Consider the following 19,168-nt stretch of genomic DNA (forward strand, 5'->3'; position numbering starts at 1 on the left):
AAGCAAATTTTTTTGGAACTTGCCAAGTTTAAATAAGAGAGTCGGGGCAGAAGTGCGAACGCTATTCTCCTTGCGGAGATGGCGGAGTCGAAAAAAGTATCGGGGCGATTCCCAGGATGGGTATTGCCAACGCGAATAAGGTTCGCATGGAGGAAAAAGGAGATGGAGCCCTTTGGAAGGGGAGACGTTCGGGAGGACCATACTCATGGGGGTCCTGAAGCTGGAGGTAAAGGACGTGTTGTGCCTCCAGGCGAATCCCTGGAAGGGGCATATGATGTCGTGCTCCACACGGAGGGGAAGCATGACGAGGTCGATGGGAAGGGTGAAGGTGGTGGAGAAGGCTAGGACCCATGTGCCACTATGAAGTGGCGAGCGGCGAGAAACCTGGCTTCGAGAGTGGTGACTGTTAACATGTACAACCCGCATGTTAAGGGGAGGAGGAGGTGAGGGCTTTCTGGGGAGGTACATGGACAATGTCTCCTCAGCAAGGCTCCTCAAGGACACGCTCGGGTTCTGGAACGGGAGGAGGAGTTTCCAGGCCTTATTGAAGGAAGACCCAGGGGGCCTGGGGGGTACCTTCATCCTCCAGCAATGTTTTCCCTGGGGGCTGATAGGGGACATTATTTTATGCCCGTCAGCCTCCGTTCTGCAGACGCTGCATGACGTACGGACATAATTGCGCCTCATGTGGAGGGAGGAAGTGCAGGGGTGTGGGTCGGGCGCACGAGGCGAAAGACTGTGGTGAGCCAAAGAAATGCCACGGGTGTGGATCATCAGCACATCTGTGGAGGGACTGCACGGCTCGCCACAAGTCGTATGGCGGCTGCAGGGGGAGCAGGTGCAGGAGAGGGGGATGGGGGGAGGAAGTGGAGAGGGGTTCCAGACCCGAGCCAAGGGCCAGAGGGAAGTCCGGCTGCAACAGAGGAGGTGCCAGGAAAAGCAGCGGGGAAGAGAGGGAGGACGGGCAGAGGACGGCAGGAAAAGGACAGGAAGGAGAGGCGGGAAGCGAAGACGGAGACAGAGGGGAGAGTGGGAGAGGAGGTGCCAGAGACGGCGCAGCGAGAGGAGGTCGGTGAGGTGCCGGACACAGCCCTGGAAGGAGAGGAGAAGGGGAGAGGGGCGACGCCGGAGGGGGAGTAGGGAGAGAGCGAGAGAAGGGGAGGAGGAGCTGAGGGAGGTGAGGGAGGAGCTGGGGGTTAGGGGTTATGGTTTCCCCGCTGTCGGTTCTTACGAAGAAGAGAGGGAAGAGGAAGGGGGAGGTCTGGGGATAGGAAGAGGGAGATGGGCGGGGGGGAAGAGGGGAGGCGAAGCGAGTAATGGGAGAGAAGGGGGGAGGTGGGGGAAGAAGCTCCCACGGCGCTGACCCTCCCAATGCACAACTGCCGGGGCACCCACTGGGGGGTGGCAGGGGGGCAGAGGACGCTGGATCCCCGGGTGCTATTTCCAACCGTTTTCTGGGTTGATGGGATGGAGGAGGATGGTGGTGAGCCCAGGGATCAGGAAACCCGGGAGCCGAACACCATTCCGGCATCCTGGGCTGGGGAGATGGAGGAGAGTGGGGGGACGACACCTGAAGGGGGGGTGGAGGCACCGCTGGAGGAGATGGAGCAGGGGAGCATCAGGTGAGCCTCCTGTTTTGGTTTTTGAGTTTTGGGGAATATTATTGCGTGATGTGTAATATGTATTATGGCAGGGGTTATTTTTGTTACGGTAAATGTGAGGGGAATAAGGGAGGGGTTAAGAGAAGGGCGGTTTGGGTATTTAGAGGGGTGGGTTTTGATGTTTGTTTTATACAGGAGGTTCACCTAAGGGATAGTGGGGATGTTTTAAGGTTTAGGAGGGGAGTGGGACAAGGGGGGAGTCGGTGTGGGGCATAGGGGGTTCATTCATCAGGGGTGGGGATTCTGTGTGGGAATAGGGAGGTGAAGGTGGAGGGCACTTTTGTGGGTATGCAGGGTAGGGTACTGGGAGCGGATGTCACGATAAGGGAGAGTAGATACAGGGTTATTGTGGTGTACGGGCCACAGTTGGCAACGGGCAGGAGGGAGATGGTGGACTGCCTGGAGCCGCTGTGTGCTACAAATAGACACTTGGTGATAGGGGGGGATTTCAATGTAGATATAGGGAGGGGGAGGGATAGTAGTGCAGGAGCCGTCGCCGGACTAATGGCAAGCCATGGTCTGGTGGATGGGGGCCTGCACACTGTTCCGGCGATGGCATGGCCAACATGGCGCAACTTCTAGGGGGTCGAGCGGAGGCTCGCTTATATTTTCCTATCTAGGTCTCTGGTCAGTTGTCTGGGGCGCTTGTTGCCTGTGTTCTTTCGGACCACGCGACGGGGTGCTCCTGCAGGTGGGGGCACCAGTCTGTCTCTTCGGTAGGGGGTACTGGAAGTTAGAACGGGAGGTGCTGGATGGGCAGGCTTGGTCAACGCTTTGTAGATTTTTTTTAGGGGGCTTGAAGGCCTCCGGTCCATGTGTGAGGGGGTGTTAGAGTGGTGGGAAATAGTGAAGGTGAGGATGAGGGTTTTTATAATAGGACAGTGGAAGAGGAAAAAGAGGGAGGAAAGGAGGGAGGTGGATCATATCCAGAGGCTGCTAGAACTCGAGCTTGAGGCAGGCAACCTCGGCGGGTCGGCAGACTGGGAGAGATCCGCTGCCCTAAAGGCGCAGCTAAGGGAGGTGCATGAGCGGAAGGCTCGCGCTTTCTTGATGCGGGCGCGTAGTGAGTTTTTTTAGTAGAACACGACGAAACATGTTCGGCCGTGTTCTTTAAAATCAGTAAGGGAAAGGCAGAGTAGGGAAGGTAATGTATGGGGTTAGGGAAGAAAGCGGTAGAGTAGTGAGAGAGATGGAGGAGATGGTCAAGGTGACCACGGAGCATTTCCGAGGTTTCTTTCAAGAGAGGGCAGTAGATGTAGAGCAGGGCAATGTGTTTTTAGAACACCTGTCCCGGCAAGTGCCGGAGGACATTAGAAAAGCAATGGAGGCTGAGATCTCCCTAGAAGAGGTTGAGAGCGCCCTCAGGAGGATGGGAAAAGGGAAGGTGCCCGGGATGGATGGGCTGACGGCTGAGTTTTACCTCAAGTTTTGGGGTATACTTGGGCCAGTAGTCCTCGAAGTCTTGAAGGCCATCCTCGAGACAGGGGTCCCGGGGATCGATGGCCGTAGGTGTGCTGTCACTTCTGTACAAGAAGGGGGACGCCACAGATCTCGGCAACTGGCGGCCGTGACCATGCTGTGCATAGACTACAAGCTACTTAGCGGGTTCTAGCGGACCGGTTGCGCACAGCCCTTCCCTACGTCGTCCATCGAGGATCAGACGTGTGGGATAGAGGGACGCTCTATTAGGTGGAACCTGAGTTTGATCAGGGACTCCATTGCTTGGGCAGAGGATAGAGGGCTGCCGCTAATGGTAGCAGCACTGACCAGGCTAAAGCCTTTGATCGAGTGAATAGATCTTTTCTTTTCAGGGTGTTAGGCAGATTAGGTTTTGGGGAGAAGTATATAGGGTGGATCCGTGCTTTATATGTCGGAGCAGGGTGCCGGGTGAACGAAACGGTCACATGGGTGACGTTTTGACCTTGAGTCTGGGGTCAGGCAGGGGTGCCCGCTCTCGGCACTCCTCTTCGTTCTGTACATGGAGCCTCCGAGGGGCTGCCATTAGGGCAGACACAGGGGTGGAGGGCATGCTTATCCCTGGAAGCGGTGGGCTGCATGTTAAGATGACCCAGTACGCAGACGACACTTCCTTGTTGCTATGCAAGGACTCGTGCCTGACTAGGTCCCTTGCCATCATAGGGGGAATTCACCCGAAGCCGGGAGCGGTCCTCAATCACGCTAAGTCATCCGTTAAGTATTTCGGAAGATGGCGTGGGAGGACGGATGTGCCTGGGGGTTATCTCTCTGTAGTGGGGCCCTGAAGATTCTCGGGGTCCTTTTTGAGACCTCTGGCTCAGCGACGCTGAACTGGAACAGATGCATCGCAGTGGTGCAGAGGAAGGTGGGGATGTGGAGGGCTAGGTCATTGTCTTTTATAGGCAAGGTCCTGGTCCTCAAGGTGGATGTGTTGCCATCACTATTGTATATGGCATACGTCTACCCATTGCCAGAGAGTCTAGAGAGTGCCTCTAGTGAGGCTGGTGTTCCAGTTCATGTGGGGTGGCAGGCAAGAGTATGTCGCGAGGGTACGCATGCTCTGTCCCATCGGGGAGGGAGGCTAGGGGTACCACATTTTCCCCCTCAAGCTGGATTCAATTTTGTTTCATATTTGTTGACTGGAGCTGGCTCATCCCGGTAATACACCCGGTCTGGTTACCTCCTGCGGGTGTTCTTCTCTTACCAGGCGAGAAGCGTAATGGTGTGGACTAACACGGGTCCTCGGGGCGGAACAGCTGCCGTGGCACTTCGGCTATGCGGCCAAGTGGCTGCGTGGTCACCCCGAGGTTGAAGTAGCCCAGTAGGTTTAGATCACAGGCACCTGTACAGAGGAGGTGAGACGGGGAGGGTGTCCCGGCGGTATTGGGTATCGGCTGTGGTTTGGGAAGGAGTGCAGGTGCGAGGTCTGGATAACAGGCTCAAGGACCTGAATTGGTTGAGCCTCCATAAGGCTTGCCCGTACGTTCCATCTTGTACGGGCGTGGCTTGACTCGATCCCCCACCTGCCCAAGGCCAACTTGTGGCGGGGAGGAGACGGTGCGCCATGTTTTTTGGGACTGTGCTTTCGCCCGGGGTAGTGTGGGCTAGGGCACAGGGTCTGATAGGCAGGGTGAGAGGGGATTTTGTGGTTACATGGGCTAGGGTAGAGAGGGGTAGGAGAGCCAGGGGACGGTTAGGGGACAGGTTTCTGCTCTGGCTTACTCATAAGCCTCTTTAAACAGGGGTTGTGGGAGGCTAGGCAGAAATTGGAAAGGACAGGGGGAGAAGGGGGTGTGGAGGGGATAGTGAGGAGGGTGGAGAGAAATTTGAGGGGGAGGATGAAGGGAGAGGAGAAGAAGTGGGGGGCAGCATGCTGCTCGGGAGAGGTGGAAGGGGGGTTTAGGATTAGTGTAGAGGGGGGTTTAGGTTTAGTATAGAGGGGTAGGGAGGAGGGTGTGTTTCTTGTGGCTGGGTAAAAAGGAGGGAAGGTGCTCCCCTGAGGTGTATCTAGTGTTATAGTTTGATTTTTGTTTGGTTTCTCTAGTCCTATGTGGCGTGGCGGTATACATGATGTGATTTCTATGTTTATTTTCACGTAGTCCTATGTGGCTTACGGTATCATGATGTGATTTCTATGTTTATTTTCTCGTAGTCCTAGGTGGCTCAGTGGGGTAGAGCATGGCATTTTGTAGTGGGTTCGGAACCGAAGCTGCCCATATGTAAAATGTATGCAAGCATGACGGTAAGTACAGCGTCTGCTAAATGGCATAGTGTAGTTTTTTCTTATTATGATGGGGTTGTTGGTTGGTTAATAGTGATGGGGTGGTGGAAAGAGGAGGGTGAGAGGATACTGGTGTGAGAATGGTGTGGCGTGATGCAAATATTGTATTGTATTGAAATTGAATGATTTATGATGTATGGTTTTTGTAAGTTTTTAATAAAAACCCTTAAATCAGAACCAAGCAAACAGCTCGCAAATCCACCGGTGGCAAAGCCCCCAGGAAGCAGCTTGCCACTAAGGCTGCTCGCAAGAGTGCCCCGGCCACCGGCGGTGTGAAGAAGCCTCACCGTTACAGGCCCGGCACCGTGGCTCTGAGAGAGATCCGCTGGTACCAGAAGTCCACTGAGCTGCTCATCCGCAAGCTGCCCTTCCAGCGCCTGGTGCGAGAAATCGCCCAGGACTTCAAGACCGACCTGCGATTCCAGAGCTCCGCCGTGATGGCCCTGCAGGAGGCTTGAGCGAGGCTTACCTGGTCGGCCTGTTCGAGGACACCAACCTGTGCGCCATCCACGCCAAGCGGGTGACCATCATGCCCAAGGACATCCAGCTGGCCCGCCGTATCATGCGAGAGCGCATAAATGAGGATGACCTGAACTCCAAAATCTCCCAAAGGCTCTTTTAAGAGCCACCTCCATATTTCCATCAAAAAAGCACAATTGTTCCATGTATACACGCACCTCTACATTACCCACCATGTATGTTGTTCACTAACACGTCTAAAAGCTACGTATTGCACCTTTTCGTTGCCTGAAGTCTAGCTTCAATGTGTGTGTGTATGTATATATATATATATATATATATATATATAGATATATATACAACCATATATACAACCGTCTGGCATCATCCACTTCCTTTGACTATAGTGAGCACAGTAAAATGCTTTACAAAGGAGGGGAAAAGAAACAGTGATAATATAGGCCGAATAGTTATAAGAATTGTGTTCAGATGAATAATTGACACTATTAGTTGTGTCATTAGTTGCCTTGAATGCAGTCCAGAAGAAACATTGCATGCCAACTTACTTTGAAAGTCCCATGTTGCAGTGCTGCTGAGAGACTCATGCAGAGGCCCAAACTTTACAGTGGAGCACAGAGGCCATCTTGTGGTTAAATTTGGGTACTGCACACCATGGTTATTTGCTCTTTAGAGAGAGCATATAACAGAGGCGCGCTTTCTGTGCCACTGGCCTCAATCAGGTCGGCCAAACGCAGATAATAGCGCACCGGTGCTGAAATCATTCATTCACTTGAACTCAACTAGCGAACACACCATGTCTGGAAGAGGCAAAGGCGGCAAGGGACTCGGAAAAGGAGGCGCCAAGCGTCACCGCAAAGTTCTCCGCGATAACATCCAGGGAATCACCAAACCCGCTATCCGCCGTCTGGCTCGCCGCGGTGGCGTGAAGCGTATTTCCGGTCTGATCTACGAGGAGACCCGCGGTGTCCTGAAGGTGTTCCTGGAGAACGTGATCCGTGACGCAGTCACCACACCCGAGCACGCCAAGAGGAAGACCGTTACACGCCATGGACGTGGTTTACGCTCTGAAACGTCAGGGACGCACCCTGTACGGTTTCGGCGGTTAAACGCACTCTCTTCGGAACCTCAACACCCCGACTCGAACCTAAAGGCTCTTTTAAGAGCCATCCACATCCGCTTCAAAAGGGCCCATTCCATATAGTGTTTTTTTCTTCTTCAGTATGCTATTTATTAGGAAAGTATGAGCCACTTCGAGTGGACAGGGAGTATTAATTAGAGGATTCTAATGTCCCTTCCAGTTTTAGCGCACAGAGGGAGGCCTATATCTGACAGTGGCAAAGTGTAGTGACGTTGTTATTTTGGGTCAAGCAATAGTGGAATTTGGACAACATAAAGCCACCATGAGTCGGTAGACGTGGCTCGAAAAGAGGGGGACAGCGCGCACACACACACACACACACACACACAGTCCAAAATGCGAGCCCTATGTCTGACGGTGCCAAAGTGGGCAATTCTATCACCAGCATTATTTGGCACAACAATCGTGCCATTTGGACAACTATCAAAGGCCCCCTTTTGAAACACACAATCCCCCATCGGTCACAGAGCATAGGCTATAGAGAGGAGGGAGGGGTGAGGACCCGCGCGCGCCCCTCAATTGTCTTTGTTTGGGAAGCTAGCCTCTGAGCGGACAGGCTCTTTTGAGCACTAGAGCTCCACTGGGCAAATAGCAGGGCGCCTACGAGCAAGCAGGGAGTGTCCACTGCCGCTGACTTTGCTTAGCTTCCCTCTTCATAAGACGGGTAGCGCCCTTCATGCCCTCATTCGTTTCTGAGAAGCAACGAGACATCATCATGCCCGAGCCAGGCAAAGTCAGCGCCCAAGAAGGGCTCCAAGAAAGCCGTCACCAAGACCGCAGGGAAGGGCGGCAAGAAGCGCAGAAAGTCCAGGAAGGAGAGTTACGCCATCTACGTGTACAAGGTCCTGAAGCAGGTCCACCCCGACACCGGCATCTCCTCCAAGGCCATGGGAATCATGAACTCGTTCGTGAACGACATCTTCGAGCGTATCGCCGGAGAGTCCTCTCGCCTGGCCCACTACAACAAGCGTTCTACCATCACCTCCAGGGAGATCCAGACCGCCGTGCGCCTGCTACTCCCCGGTGAACTTGCCAAACACGCCGTGTCCGAGGGCACCAAGGCCGTAACCAAGTACACCAGCTCCAAGTAAACAGCGCATTTGGACTGCTCTACTAACCCAAAGGCTCTTTTTAAGAGCCACCCACTCTGTCAGTAAAAGAGCAATTCCATCGCCACCGAATGAATGCGTAGGTAGGCTGCGTTACATTGTACGACCGCGGTTACATTGTATCAATGTTTAACGGGCGGCGCGCCGGCTCGGAGAGCGGCTACATTGTATCATTTCCCCGCCCGTTCCAGCGTAGGGGTTTAGCGCCCTTTTTGTTGTCTTTGCACGCTGAATAGTAACCCATGTTTGTCGGCCTCCATTCCAGGTGAAGGCAATGTAAAATGGCACCATTTGACAAAGGGTGTAAATAAAAAAAAAAGCAGTCTGTTGGGTTTGATTGGAAAGAAATGCCTTTTGTCGTTTATTGAGCGGATAGTCATTTTGAGTCGACTTCCTGAATCGGTAGGACACGGACGGAGTGAATGGACGCTCCATAAAAAATAAATTGGTTATTTAGCAGACGCTCTTATCCAGAGCGACTTACAGGAGCAATTAGGGTTAAGTGCCTTGCTCAAGGGCACATCAACAGATTTTTCACCTAGTCGTCTCGGGGATTTGAACCAGCGACCTTTCGGTTACTGGCACAACGCTCTTACCCACTAAGCTACCTGCCTCCATCATTGGACTATACCCTAATGATGTGAATGAGAACGATAATGGCAAGAATAAAAAGGGGGTGAATAATCCCGTCTAGGAAGAATAGGAGTAGGCCTATATATATATATATATATATATATATATATATATATATATATATATATATATATATATATGAACGTAGCCCTTTGCCAACGGGTCATTTCCGGTCCAGGTCGCATCATACATATATAGTCCCCTGTAGCTCAGTTGGTAGATCACTGCGCTTGCAACGCCAGGGTTGCGGGTTCGTTTCCCACCGGGGGCCAGTATGAAAATGTAGGCACTCACTTAACTATAAGTGGCTCTGGATAAGAGCGTCTGCTACATGACTCAAAATGTCCATGTAAAGTGTAGTACATTTGAGTCACGTAGTGTATTTTTTTTCCTACTACACTCACGAGGCAACAGGATAAAAGGCAGTGGCTTCCACGTGACAAAGTGGGGATATGAATGTGTCTGTCGGGCGGCCCTTGCGATAGTCGTTGGAGCAGTAGCGGATCCCAATGACTACCTTGGGGATAGCCTATACAACAGGGAAAATAAAAGAGGCCGCAATCAACCTTCTGACCCACATGCACCTGCTGGGATTCTTCTCCCAGTCCAACCACATTAGCAGCCCTTGTCCCACTCGGAGAGAAACAGAGAGAGTGTGAGAGACTGAGAGAGAGAGAGAGACAGAGAGAGAGAGACTGAGTGAGTGAGTGAGAGACAGAGAGAGAGACAGAGAGAGACTGAGAGTGAGAGAGAGACTGAGAGAGTGAGTGAGTGAGTGTGAGTGAGTGAGTGAGAGAGAGAGAGAGAGAGAGAGAGAGAGAGACTGAGAGAGAGAGACTGAGTGAGTGAGTGAGACTGAGTGAGTGTGAGTGTGAGTGAGAGAGAGAGAGACTGAGTGAGTGACTGAGAGAGAGAGAGAGAGAGACTGAGTGAGTGAGTGAGTGAGAGAGACTGAGAGAGAGAGAGAGAGAGAGAGACTGAGTGAGTGAGTGAGTGAGAGAGTGAGTGAGTGAGTGAGAGAGAGAGAGAGACTGAGTGAGTGACTGAGAGAGAGAGATACAGAGAGAGAGAGACTGAGTGAGTGAATGAGAGAGAGAGATACAGAGAGAGAGAGACTGAGTGAGAGTGAGTGAGTGGAGAGAGAGAGAGTGAGAGAGAGAGAGTGAGTGAGAGAGAGACTGAGAGAGAGAGAGACTGAGTGAGTGAGACTGAGTGAGTGAGTGAGAAAGAGAGAGAGACTGAGTGAGTGACTGAGAGAGAGAGAGACAGAGAGAGAGAGACTGAGTGAGTGAGTGAGAGAGAGAGACAGTCTCTCTCTCTCTCTCTCTCTCTCCCTCACTCACACTCTCTCTCTCACTCACTCACTCACTCAGTCACTCTTGCGAAATGACACAAAGTAACAAAGTCGGAGGGAAACAAAGTAGCCTCTCACTCGCTGCCTGTGGGTGGGAACCGGCTTAGGGCTGTCTGTCTTTCTGTCCCTCGCTCCAATTGGATAAGGCCACACCAGCCCGGTGGCCAATCGTTGCCTCTTGTGGCGAGGTATAAGTACGGCTCTCGAAGTGGCAAGCAGCTCATTCAGACTTTCTGTGACTTTCTCAAGCTACCAATATGAGCGGAAGAGGCAAACCGGAGGCAAGGCCAGGCGAAGGCAAAGACCCGTTCATCCCGTGCTGGGCTCCAGTTCCCCGTGGGCCGTGTGCACAGGCTGCTGCGCAAAGGCAACTACGCCGAGCGTGTGGGCGCTGGCGCACCAGTCTACCTGGCCGCCGTGCTCGAGTACCTGACTGCTGAGATCCTGGAGTTGGCGGCAACGCTGCCCGTGACAACAAGAAGACTCGTATCATCCCCCGTCACCTGCAGCTGGCCGTCCGTAACGACGAGGAGCTGAACAAACTGCTCGGCGGTGTGACCATCGCTCAGGGTGGTGTGCTGCCCAACATCCAGGCAGTGCTACTCCCAAAGAAGACCGAGAAGGCAGTCAAAGCCAAGTAAATTCGCTACTGCGACTTCAACTTGACTACTCAACCCCCAAAGGCTCTTTTAAGAGCCAACCACCTAGCTCTCCAAAAGCGCAAAAGTACCTTTCTATGACTGCCACACATTGAGTGGGTGTATACACAACTATTTCGATATTCTGTGCCCACATGAGGCCTTGCATGAACAACAACACCTACTAGGCCTCGTTTGCCATAGCAGGCTAGCGTTAGATTACAACATGCCTATAAGATGTCACTCTTGACTTTGGCGTCAATTATTGCGCGGCGCAAAGGGCCGGTGGCGTCCTATTGCGCGTAAAGGGCCGGCGGCGTCCTATTGGCGCGTAAGGGGCGGCGGCGTCTATTGCGGCGTAAAGGGCGGCGGCGTCCTATTGCGCGTAAAGGGCCGGCGGCGTCTATTGCGCGTAAAGGGCCGCCAGCGTCTATTGCAGCGTGGGCGGCGGCGGCGTCCTATTGCGCATAAAGAGCCGGCGGCCTATTGCGGCGTAAAGGGCCGGCGGCGTCCTATTGCGCGTAAAGGGCACAGCGGTGTCCTATTGCGGCGTAAAGGGCCGGCGGCGTCTATGTGCAGCGTAAAGGGCGGCGGCGTCCTATTGCGCATAAAGGTGAGCGGCGGCGTCCTATTGCGCATTAAGGGGCGCGGCGTCCTCATTGCGCGCAGCGCACCGGGGAGTTTGAATTTTGGAGAGGCCGCCTCCCATCCAATGGCCAATCGGAGGAGGCCTGCGCGACAGGCCAATCGGGGTGGTGGGGAGATGGTGTCCAATCAGCAGGCCCCACTGCCGGCTATATAAACTTCACTTAGGCATTTCGAGGCTATACTCGACTGTCAGAGAAGCGCCATGGCCAGAACCAAGCAAACAGCTCGCAAATCCACCGGTGGCAAAGCCCCCAGGAAGCAGCGCTTGCCACTAAGGCTGCTCGCAAGAGTGCCCCGGCCACCGGCGGTGTGAAGAAGCCTCACCGTTACAGGCCCGGCACCGTGGCTCTGAGAGAGATCCGTCGTTACCAGAAGTCCACTGAGCTGCTCATCCGCAAGCTGCCCTTCCAGCGCCTGGTGCGAGAAATCGCCCAGGACTTCAAGACCGACCTGCGATTCCAGAGCTCCGCCGTGATGGCCCTGCAGGAGGCTAGCGAGGCTTACCTGGTCGGCCTGTTCGAGGACACCAACCTGTGCGCCATCCACGCCAAGCGGGTGACCATCATGCCCAAGGACATCCAGCTGGCCCGCCGTATTCGCGGAGAGCGCGCATAAATGAGGATGACCAAAACTCCAAAATCCCCCAAAGGCTCTTTTAAGAGCCACCTCCATATTTCCATCAAAAAAGCACAATTGTTCCATGTATACACGCACCTCTACATTACCCACCATGTATGTTGTTCACTAACACGTCTAAAAGCTACGTATTGCACCTTTTCGTTGCCTGAAGTCTAGCTTCAATGTGTGTATATATATATATACAACCATATATACAACCGTCTGGCATCATCCACTTCCTTTGGACTATAGTAGCACAGTAAAATGTGTTACAAAGGAGGGGGAAAAGAAACGAGTGATAATATAGGCCGAATAGTTACAAGAATTGTGTTCAGATGAATAATTGACACTATTAGTTGCGTGTCATTAGTTGCCTTGAATGCAGTCCAGAAGAAACATTGCATGCCAACTTTGAAAGTCCCATGTTGCAGTGCTGCTGAGAGACTCATGCAGAGGCCCAAACTTTACAGTGGAGCACGGCGGCCATCTTGTGGTTAAATTTGGGTACTGCACACCATGGTTATTTGCTCTTTAGAGAGACAACAACGGGTCATTTCTGGTCCAGGTCGCATCAACATATATAGTCCCCTGTAGCTCAGTTGGTAGAGCACTGCGCTTGCAACGCCAGGGTTGCGGGTTCGTTTCCCACGGGGGCCAGTATGAAAATGTAGACCCTCACTTAACTATAAGTGGCTCTGGATAAGAGCGTCTGCTACATGACTCAAAATGTCCATGTAAAGTGTAGTACATTTGAGTCACGTAGCGTATTTTCCTTCCTACTACACTCACCAGGCAACAGGATAAAAGGCAGTGGCTTCCACGTGACAAAGTGGGGAGCGAACGGCCCAGCGAGAAGACTTGTCTCCATTCAGAATAAAGTCATGTGGCCCGCGGAAGGGGGCCACATAAAGTCATGTGGCTCGCTGTCTCTCTCACTCATTCACTCACTCAGTCTCTCTCTCTCTCTCTCTCTCTGTCTCTCTCTCAGTCACTCTCTCCCTCTCTCTCACTCACTCACTCACACACTCTCTCTCTCTCACTCACTCACAGAGAGAGAGAGTGAGTGAGAGAGAGAGGAGTGTGTGAGTGAGTGACAGAGACTGAGTGAGTGAGTGAGTGAGTGAGTGAGTGAGTGAGAGAGAGAGAGAGACTGAGTGAGTGAGTTTCAGTGAGTGAGTGTGAGAGAGAGAGAGAGACTGAGTGAGTGAGTGATTGATTGAGAGAGAGACAGAGAGAGAGAGAGACACTGCGTGAGTGTGAGAGAGTGTGAGAGAGCGAGAGACTGAGAGAGAGACAGAGAGAGACAGAGAGACTGAGTGAGTGATTGAGTGAGAGAGATGGGGAGACTGAGAGAGAGACTGAGTGAGTGAGTGAGACTGAGTGAGTGTGAGTGAGTGAGTGAGAGAGAGAGACTGAGTGAGTGACAGAGAGAGAGAGAGAGAGACTGAGTGAGTGAGTGAGAGAGAGAGTGTGAGTGAATGAGTGAGTTAGAGAGAGAGAGAGAGAGACTGAGTGAGTGAGTGACTGAGAGAGAGAGAGAGAGAGAGAGTGTGAGTGAGTGAGTGACTGAGAGAGAGAGAGAGAGAGAGAGAGAGAGAGAGGGAGAGAGAGAGAGGTGAGTTAGTGAGAGAGAGAGAGAGAGAGAGAGAGAGAGAGAGAGAGAGAGAGAGAGAGAGAGAGACTCCCTCTATCTAGGCCTATATCAACGCACCATAACCCATGGGGCGCCAGCCTCCATAGCGCCAGCCAGACACCAAGAACCACAGACACAAAGACTGAGGCGAGTCAAGCTGCGGAGTCAAGCAGGTCAACAATATATTAGTAGAGACAGCCAACCTACCTACCTACCAGAAGACAACACACAATCTCACTGTGTAGAAATAGTAGGCTACAAATACAACAACAACAACACACACTGCCAGTGCACAAAAAGTACTAATACAATAACACACACACACACACACACACACACACACACACACACACAGTGCAAGTAAGCATGTCGTAGGACTGTTTATACCATGTGGATCCTGGACATACGACGAATACAACCTGAAACTTGAGGTACAACACTAGTCTCAGCCAGGCCTCACAGGTGCATGTGTTTTAAGGTCCCCAAAAGAGCGCTTCTTTAAAACACCCCTGACCACATCAGGGGACCCCAAACCATTTGATTCCCTTGCCAGACATCTCGGCTCACTACACAACAAGTGCTGCTCGCAATCGGATGCACTTTTAGGCCATTTAGGAGACAAATAGCACAGGTAAACCAGTGCGCACCGCTCACCCGACAGTCGAACGGTGAGGTTTTGAGCGAGTCGCAACAAAATGCACAGCCCTTCCGCGGGCCACATGACTTTATTCTGAACGGAGACAAGTCTGCTCGCTGGGCCGTTCGCTTTTGGACCGAAAACACGGCTCCGTCGGTGACTTTTGGGCGATATAGGCGAACAGAAAACACAAGTGAAAGAGCATTTGGCCAGCCCAGAGAAGCCGAGCTGGGTGCCTTAAGTCTACGTGGTTCTCATGTCGCGTTTAAGGCCAGCCCCCTGCTCGGTGTGGAGCTTCAATAGCGCAGAGCAGCGTCTACAGCAAACTTCTCCTCGCAGACCGTGGGTGTGTACGGACCAAACGACAGACAGACATGGCAGAAGTCGCACCAACACCCGCAGCCGCCCGCGCGGCCAAGGCACCCAAGAAGAAGGCAGCAGCCAAGCCCAAGAAAGCGGGACCCAGCGTGAGGAGAGCTCATCGTCAAGGCTGTGACCGCTTCCAAGGAGAGGAGCGGCGTGTCCCTGGCCGCTCAAGAAGACGCTGGCGGCAGGCGGCTACGACGTGGAGAAGAACAACTCCCAGCGTCAAGATCGCAGTCAAGAGCCTCGTCACCAAGGGCACCCTGGTCCAGACCAAGGGCACCGGTGCATCCTGCTCCTTCAAGCTCAACAAGAAAGCTGTCGAGGCGAAGAGGCCCGCCAAGAAAGCCGCAGTCTCCAAAGTAAATAAGGTGGCCGCCAAGAAGCCCGCCGGCGAAGAAGCCCAAGAAGGTAGCAGCCAAGAAGGCCGTCGCCGCAAAGAAGTCCCCCAAGAAGGCCAAGAAGCCCGCTACACCCAAAAAAGGCGGCCAAGAGCCCCAAGAAGGTGAAGAAGCCGCCGCAGCGGCCAAGAAGGCGGCCAAGAGCCCCCAAGAAGGCTACAAAGGCAGCCAAGCCCAAAGCCGCCAAGCCCAAGGCAGCCAAGCCCAAGAAGGCAGCCCCCAAGAAGAAGTAAACCTATTACAAACAGTGTTCTACTCGACACATGTTGTACCACAAAAGGCTCTTTTAAGAGCCACCCACCTCTTTCCATAGAAAGCGCATTGATTTCCATGTACTACCTGTCGTGAAAAAGAAATTACGCACACTAGGCTACTTTTACGCACACAACATTGTCCCACTCTGGGTGTGTGCGAAGCGAGAGGCATATACTAGAGGGCCAAACACGCCTAAAAGCTACGTATTGCACCTTTTCGTTGCCTGAAGTCTAGCTTCAATGTGTGTGTGTGTGTATATATATATACAACCATATATACAACCGTCTGGCATCATCCACTTCCTTTGGACTATAGTAGCACAGTAAAATGCTTTACAAAGGAGGGGGAAAAGAAACGAGTGATAATATAGGCCGAATAGTTACAAGAATTGTGTTCAGATGAATAATTGACACTATTAGTTGTGTGTCATTAGTTGCCTTGAATGCAGTCCAGAAGAAACATTGCATGCCAACTTACTTTGAAAGTCCCATGTTGCAGTGCTGCTGAGAGACTCATGCAGAGGCCCAAACTTTACAGTGGAGCACGGAGGCCATCTTGTGGTTAAATTTGGGTACTGCACACCATGGTTATTTGCTCTTTAGGCCAGCGTTTCCCAAACGCGGTCCTGGGGTCCCCAAGGGGTGCGCGTTTTGCAAATTGCGCCGATCCGTTGTTTTTATCTATATTAGTCAAACTCCACCAAAACATTTGCTACCATCAGGAAGTACAAAGGCAGGATCGGCGCATGCGTTGCTGTATTCAGCACCGTTGTATGGACAGCGCTTGTGCTGCATCTCCACTCACGACACGGGTAATAGGGGAGGTCCGCGGTGCTGAAATGGACAGGGCCTCTGCCCAGTTGCCAAGGGGTATTTCCCGTTTGGGGGACTTTTGACACGCTATAGGCACAGTTGAGTACACCCCTCATCCAATAGACCCCAGCAACTTCCTTTTGGATCCACGTTTACGGTATAGGGGATGCATTTGGGACATACCTTACGTCTCTGACCTTCACTTACCGTGAAGTGACATCATAATAGTAGTACATTACAGTATACGTTTGCGTAAAATAGTACCATTTAAAGGGAGTATGTCAGGGTCAATTACTGACAAATGAGAACACAATAATCCTCAGGGGTCATTTAGGGGCAAAACGCACCACTTTGTGAAGGTTTTGTTTTGATTGAAGAGCAAGAAAAGTATTCATTGGTTCCACTTCTTTACCTTCTAAATGCGTTTGCCTAAGGACAGGCAGTATGCACATATCTAAATGTTATTAAAAAATCAGTATTTTTTTGCCACTCAGAACACAGACATTTACCTTAAGGGGAGTTACCCCTCATTTTAGACTTCCCAAGCATACATTTTCATGACAGCGTTCCTAATCTGCAGTAGGCAAAGCAGTTGAAAATCGGTAGGTTAACACCAAACCGTGAGGTGATTATGAATTCAGAGCAGTCGGATTAAGTCATAGTCAAATACATTTGAACAAATGAACAACAATATCACACGGAATGTGATGTGAGCATTGCATTGTGGAAAGCAATGACTTTACAAGAACACGTATTGCAACGCGAGGCATGTATTTCTAGATGAAACACTGATTCAGTATGATGAACAAGTACATGTATGATTTGGTGTGCTCTACTTGAACACGCGCTTAGAGTTTTGAAACCACTGCCTATATGATGAGCTGTCATTGTTTGTTTTATTACCACATACTTATGGAAATTGCACCGGTTGAGAGATGATGGCTCTCTTGTGCCTACGGTGAAGGGTACTTCTGATCCAGCAGGTGGTGCTAAGATCCCTCCCTATATGACTTGAATGATGAGTTGATTTATTCCTTATAGCTCCTAATGATTTTAAGGCCAGTGTTGGCAAACATGACTTCTGCTCCAGCAGGTGGCCATGAAATCCCCCCCTATATGACTTGACTGACCAGGTAGTTGATGGACTCCTTATAGCTCTTAATGATCTCAAGCAGAGTGTTGGCCACATGACCTCTGGTCCAGCAGGTGGCGGTGAAAATAGTCCCTATAGGAGTTGACTCATTTCTTTGAGGTCCTAAATGAAGCATAGGCGTCAACAGTGCATCTCGGCCTAACCCTGTTCCAGGCCCATTTCTTCACTCGATGCTTCCGGTGTTCTTCATCTCCTCTTCAATAGTCCTTCTCCACGTCTTCCTTCCCGTCTTGCCCTGTGCGTTCCACTGAAGTGTCTGTGTTTTTAGGTCGTTAGGAGTTTTGCTCACTGCGTGTCCCCCTTCCATTTCCACTTTCTGTCCCAGTTGGGTAGCTATCCATTATACTGTAGCCTACTTACTACCAATGTCACTGTAGTCAAAGGTGATGTTCGATTATTATGTATGACTATTATTATGTATTGTTATATTATTATGTACACACCATGTCTGGAAGATGCAAAGGCGGCAAGGGACTCGGAAAAGGAGGCGCCAAGCGTCACTGTAAAGTTCTCCGCGATAACATCCAGGGAATCACCAAACCCGCTATCCGCCGTCTGGCTGCGCGGCGCGTGAAGCGTATTTCCGGTCTGATCTACGAGGAGACCCGCGGTGTCCTGAAGGTGATCCTGGAGAACGTGATCCGTGACGCAGTCACCTACACCGAGCACGCCAAGAGGAAGACCGTTACCGCCATGGACGTGGTCTACGCTCTGAAACGTCAGGGACGCACCCTGTACTGTTTCGGCGGTTAAACGCACTCTCTTCGGAACCTCAACACCACGACTCGAACCCAAAGGCTCTTTTAAGAGCCACCCACTCTGTCAGTAAAAAGAGCAATTCCATCGCCACCGAATGAATGCGTAGGTAGGCTGCGTTACATTGTAGGACCGTGGTTCTATATCGTGGAGCTCCGCCCCATAGGGGAGCTCTGCTCCTATTGGTTTACCCTCTGCCCTAGGGCAGAACAGCCTGAAGCAAAATTATGCACACACCTACAGCCAATGGGAGTACAGGTATCCCTATATAAGGAACCCCGTTCCCTCAATCTGCCTCCCATTATCTTCAGCGACTGGACTAGTGAAGAAGCCTACGAAGACTCAAGAAGAATTTCGTCGTTGACTGCCAGCCGTCAACGTCTTCTATTATGAGCGCACCTGGAAATTTTCCACCCCCAAAGGCCCTTTTTAGGGCCCTCTGTCGGTGTACCTCCATGGCTACTGCGGACCCCCACGACCTGTGTTTCGTGTGTTTGGGGCCGCAGCACGCCAAGGATGGTCTCGACAACCCTCCTAATTGCGCCTCCTGCGCCCTCCTTCCTGTGAAGGAGAGGAAGCAGCGATGGGCGTTTTTTAGAGAGGACGTCCCTCTTGATGATGTGCTGTCCACACTCGCCTCTGCTTCAGAGGTATCTGAGGACAGTGCAGAATCGGAGGATGACAAGGAGGGCGCCGAGAGGGATATCCCAGTGGGACAATCCCGACCTCTGGCACCTACCTTCAAGACCCCCTTTCCATCGGAGAGCGTGAGGTCAGAAGGGTCCTTGTGCGATGACGACATGGGCTCTGTTAGATCAGAAGCCCTGTCCTTCGCGGCAGCCTCTCTGCGTTCCGACTTTCCGGAACTCATTGAGAAGGCGACCACCCGACTTGAGATTGTGCTGCCCCCAGTTCCCCTCCCTATGGAGGTGGACCTGATGGAAGGCGGCCCTTACTCCAAGCCAAGGAGAGCAGCTGAGCCAATGGCTCCAGCCTTGCCCTCTCTTGGCAAGTATGTCGAGGGCTCGTGGGGAACACCTCTGGCGGCGCGTTCGCCGGCCAGGGCGTACACTCCCTTCACCAGAGTGAACGGCTATGATTGGGCAGCTAGGGGAATCCCCA

The 19,168-nt window shown here is 52.1% G+C and overlaps 1 protein-coding gene and 1 pseudogene across 1 annotated transcript; both read left to right on the forward strand.

Annotated features, from left to right (window-relative positions):
• Positions 1-14,680: 14,680 nt before the first annotated feature.
• LOC121565552 lies at positions 14,681-15,426 on the forward strand (annotated as a pseudogene).
• A 2,308-nt stretch (positions 15,427-17,734) lies between these two features.
• Positions 17,735-18,043, forward strand: LOC123485615 (histone H4-like). The gene has a single exon (XM_045216647.1). It carries the CDS (start codon positions 17,735-17,737, stop codon positions 18,041-18,043), a length of 309 nt encoding a protein of 102 aa, XP_045072582.1.
• Positions 18,044-19,168: the final 1,125 nt, after the last annotated feature.

This window comes from Coregonus clupeaformis, unplaced genomic scaffold (assembly GCF_020615455.1).
Source record: "Coregonus clupeaformis isolate EN_2021a unplaced genomic scaffold, ASM2061545v1 scaf0767, whole genome shotgun sequence".
Classification (NCBI taxonomy): domain Eukaryota; kingdom Metazoa; phylum Chordata; class Actinopteri; order Salmoniformes; family Salmonidae; genus Coregonus; species Coregonus clupeaformis.

Bases quoted from the DNA above. Each gene is read 5' to 3' on its own strand.
- LOC123485615 (XM_045216647.1), top strand. From the start codon at position 17,735: ATGTCTGGAAGATGCAAAGGCGGCAAGGGACTCGGAAAAGGAGGCGCC.